This window comes from Octodon degus, unplaced genomic scaffold (assembly GCF_000260255.1).
Source record: "Octodon degus isolate 3935 unplaced genomic scaffold, OctDeg1.0 scaffold00176, whole genome shotgun sequence".
Taxonomy (NCBI): Eukaryota; Metazoa; Chordata; class Mammalia; order Rodentia; family Octodontidae; genus Octodon; species Octodon degus.
The window spans coordinates 3,890,647-3,893,956 of record NW_004524752.1 but is presented as its reverse complement, the minus strand read 5'-3'; the positions used below and the strand labels follow the sequence as shown (position 1 = coordinate 3,893,956).

At 43.7% G+C, this 3,310-nt stretch overlaps 1 protein-coding gene across 1 annotated transcript in view; it reads left to right on the top strand.

The window, feature by feature from the left end:
• Fam20b (FAM20B, glycosaminoglycan xylosylkinase) overlaps positions 1-3,310 on the top strand; it is a 42,869-nt gene that overhangs the window by 30,694 nt on the left and 8,865 nt on the right. The window contains exon 5 of the mRNA XM_004643448.2: positions 1,051-1,222. Coding sequence (XP_004643505.1) covers positions 1,051-1,222 — 172 coding nt within the window. The remainder of the gene's footprint in view (positions 1-1,050; positions 1,223-3,310) is intronic.

The window sequence follows — 3,310 nt, the reverse complement described above, 5'->3', positions numbered from 1 at the left end:
TGTGTGTGTGTGTGGCCAGCTCAGCCCACCAGGGGGCGGGGCTGGCTGGCATGTGGTGCTGGAGGATTGAACCGCGGTCCCTCTGCTTTGCTCAGCTTAGCTTGTTCTAAGTAGGTGCTTTAGACCACTGAGCCATCTCACCAGCCCTAAGCTACATCTTTATATACAGATATAGAATTTTTTTTTTTTAAGTTTGAGGTAGAGTCTCACCTCAAAGGCCTGCTCAGGCTGGCCTTGATATTGAGATAGTCCTGCTTTAGCTTCCTAACTAGCTAGAATCCCACCGCTAGAAGCCACTATACCTGGCTTCAATTTTCTAATCAGGGGTCATAGTCTTGGTCACTTTAAAATACTGGAAGAATTCTGCCCTATTTCCTTTTAGTACTATAGAGTACTATAGTTTTCTTTTTTTTTTTTTTTTTTCCCGGAACTAGGGATTGAACTCAGGCCCTTGCGCTGCCAGAGAAGCACTTATTCCACTGAGCCATCTCCCTGGCCCCTAAAAGCAATTTCTTTAAGTCTAATTCATGACAGGACTTATTCTTTCCATCCCCTTTTCTGTATACTTAACTTCCTTCTCCATCTGTTAGAAACCTGGTTCCCATTATCCTGAATCTGTTTACTTGTTCAACACCCTCCCCCCATCTGTGAGCAAATTGAGCATGAGCCTGCTGTCTTTCCCCTGGGCATACTGTCCAGAACTTCAGCACCACCAAAGAGGACACTACTTTTGCTGTAACCAAAATGAGCTGAAAAAGATATTTTAATGATAGCTGACTCTTTGGGGAGAAACTAGATAGAAGGGATGTGGGCAATGAGGTTCACTTTTTGGTATATATCCTTTTTTGTACCTTGAGGATTTTTTTTTAACACCATGTGCTTTTTTTCTACCTATACAAGAAAGGAAAATAAATGTAAAATATAGTAAGTTCAGGACCTTTGTTCCCTCAGTGCCTGTTTATTCAGTTCATCCCTTCTACATTGCTTGGAGGAGAATCTGGAGCCTTTGTTGTTTTCCTTAAGTGTATTTGGTTCCTTTTTGTCCTTTAGGAAACAATACTTGTTTCTATGGGAAGTGCTATTACTGCCGAGAAACAGAGCCAGCATGTGCCGACGGAGACACGATGGAAGGATCTGTCACACTTTGGCTTCCAGATGTTTGGCCTCTTCAGAAACACCGACACCCGTGGGGCAGGACTTACCGAGAAGGCAAACTGGCCAGGTAAATGCACCTCTGAGCCATGTCTTAATTCTCCCTGTCCTTGGCCAGGTGCCTATCCTTAATAGGAGCTAGTTGTGCTATTCCAAGAGTTAAAAAGAACCCTGCAGTGTCAGGGCAAACCTGCTAAAAAAGAAGAAAGAACGAGAACTTTCTTCTTTTTGTCCTTAGCAGTCCCACTGCATTAATCAACTTTCTTTTTTTATGTATTTGGTACGGAGTCTCACTATGCAGCTCAGACTCTTAGTGATCCTCCTGTTTTTATCCTCCCCGGCAGTGGGATTATATGCATGTACCACCACACCCGGTCTTGGTGGCTGGCTCAGCATGCCTGGAGATGGGGCAGACACTTATCTGCTGAGCTATCTTGCTGACCTTTATTAGTTAGTTTTCTATCACTGTAAAAAAATACCAGAGATAAATCAATTTAAAAAGAAGAAAGATTTATTTTGAAGTATAGTCTCAGAAGTTTCAGTTTACTGTTGTTTAGCTACAATTGCTTTGGGCCTGTAGTGGCACAGTATATCCTATCAGAATCACATGGTGGTAGGACCAGCCAAATAGCTCAGCAGATTAAAGCACCTGCAAGCAGGCGCAGGGGCTAGGTGTTTGATCCCCAGGCCTGCCATGCTGACCCTGCCCCCAGGTTGCACTGAGACTGCAGTTGAGACTGGGCATGGTGGCATGCGCCTATAATCCCAGCTCTTGGGAGGCTGTAAAGAGGCGGATCACTACAAGTCCGATCTAGTAGTAAGACCTTGAACACCCTATAGATCCTTCCCTAAAATACAAAAAAAAAAAAAAAAAAAAAAAAAAAAAAATCACATGATGGCGGAGACCTCCAATAAGCAGAAAGAGGATGTAGCCAGGGTCTCATATTTCTTCAAGGACATAAGCCCAGTGATCTAACTTCCTTCTGTTAGGCCTCACCTCCTAACCACCATCTCCAAGTAGCTCTGCATGCTGGAAAACAAAACTTTCACATGGCCTGTTGGGAGGATACTTAAGATGCAAACCCTAACATGCCTCCAGAGGGTTATGTCCATCTTGGTATGCAAATGGCATTCATTCCATTCCCAAAAGTCCTCAAAGTTTAACTTCTAGCATTTCCGAGAAGTCTAAGTCCAAAGTCTGAGACTCACAGCAGACCTTTAGCTGTAAGCCCTCAAAAAAAGTCAAAAAACAAAGCCAGGCATTGTGACACATTCCTGTAATCCCAGCACTCAGGAGGCTGAGGCAGGAGGATCACAGTGTATTCAAGACCAGCTCCTGAACTACATAACAAGATCTGACCCCCAGAAAAGAAAGAGAGAGAAAATGAAAAAACAAAAAACCCAAGGTGCATACTTCCAAGATAGGATAGAATCAACATAATCCATTCCAAAATGGAGGAATAAGAAAATAGCAAGGAGGAATTAGACCAAAATAAGACAGTCTCAGCAGATTTTAACTCCTCTCACTCTCATGTCCATTATATGAGGAACACAGTGGCTTTATGTGGGCTCCAAAGGGTTTGGGCTTACCTGCCCCTACAGCTTTGCTGGTTCAGACCACATAGTCTCTCTCTGACTGTCCCACATTGCTGCCTGCAACGTTCCTATTCCCAGCATCAGCTTCCTAGAATTTCTACTGCAGCTTCAGCTTCACTCTCAGAGCTTCATACATCAGCTTCTCAGGGGCTGCTCGTAAAGACTGCATTTTTGCCATGTACTACCAGGTCCCCCATGCTTTACTATGAAATCTCAGTCATAGCCTCCATAACTCCTGCATTCTGTATGCATGACAAATCAGCATCACATGAGTGACACTAAAGTCTGCCACTAAAGCAATAACCAGACCCTCCTGGACCACTGCTGAATTGAGTGGCCTCATTGATGGCTGACCATAAGAGGAGTGAGTCCTACAGAAATCACTTGCTAAGTTCATTTGATCAGGCTCTCCTCTTAAGTGAAAGGCTTATACTTCATACTCTTGAATCTGTAGTGTGGGGGTCTTATTAATTCATGAGACATTCTCAAGGTATCTTTCCTATTTCATTAGAGCAAACTACCAGGCTTCTCTGTGTGTGTGTGTGTGTGTGTGTGTGTGTGT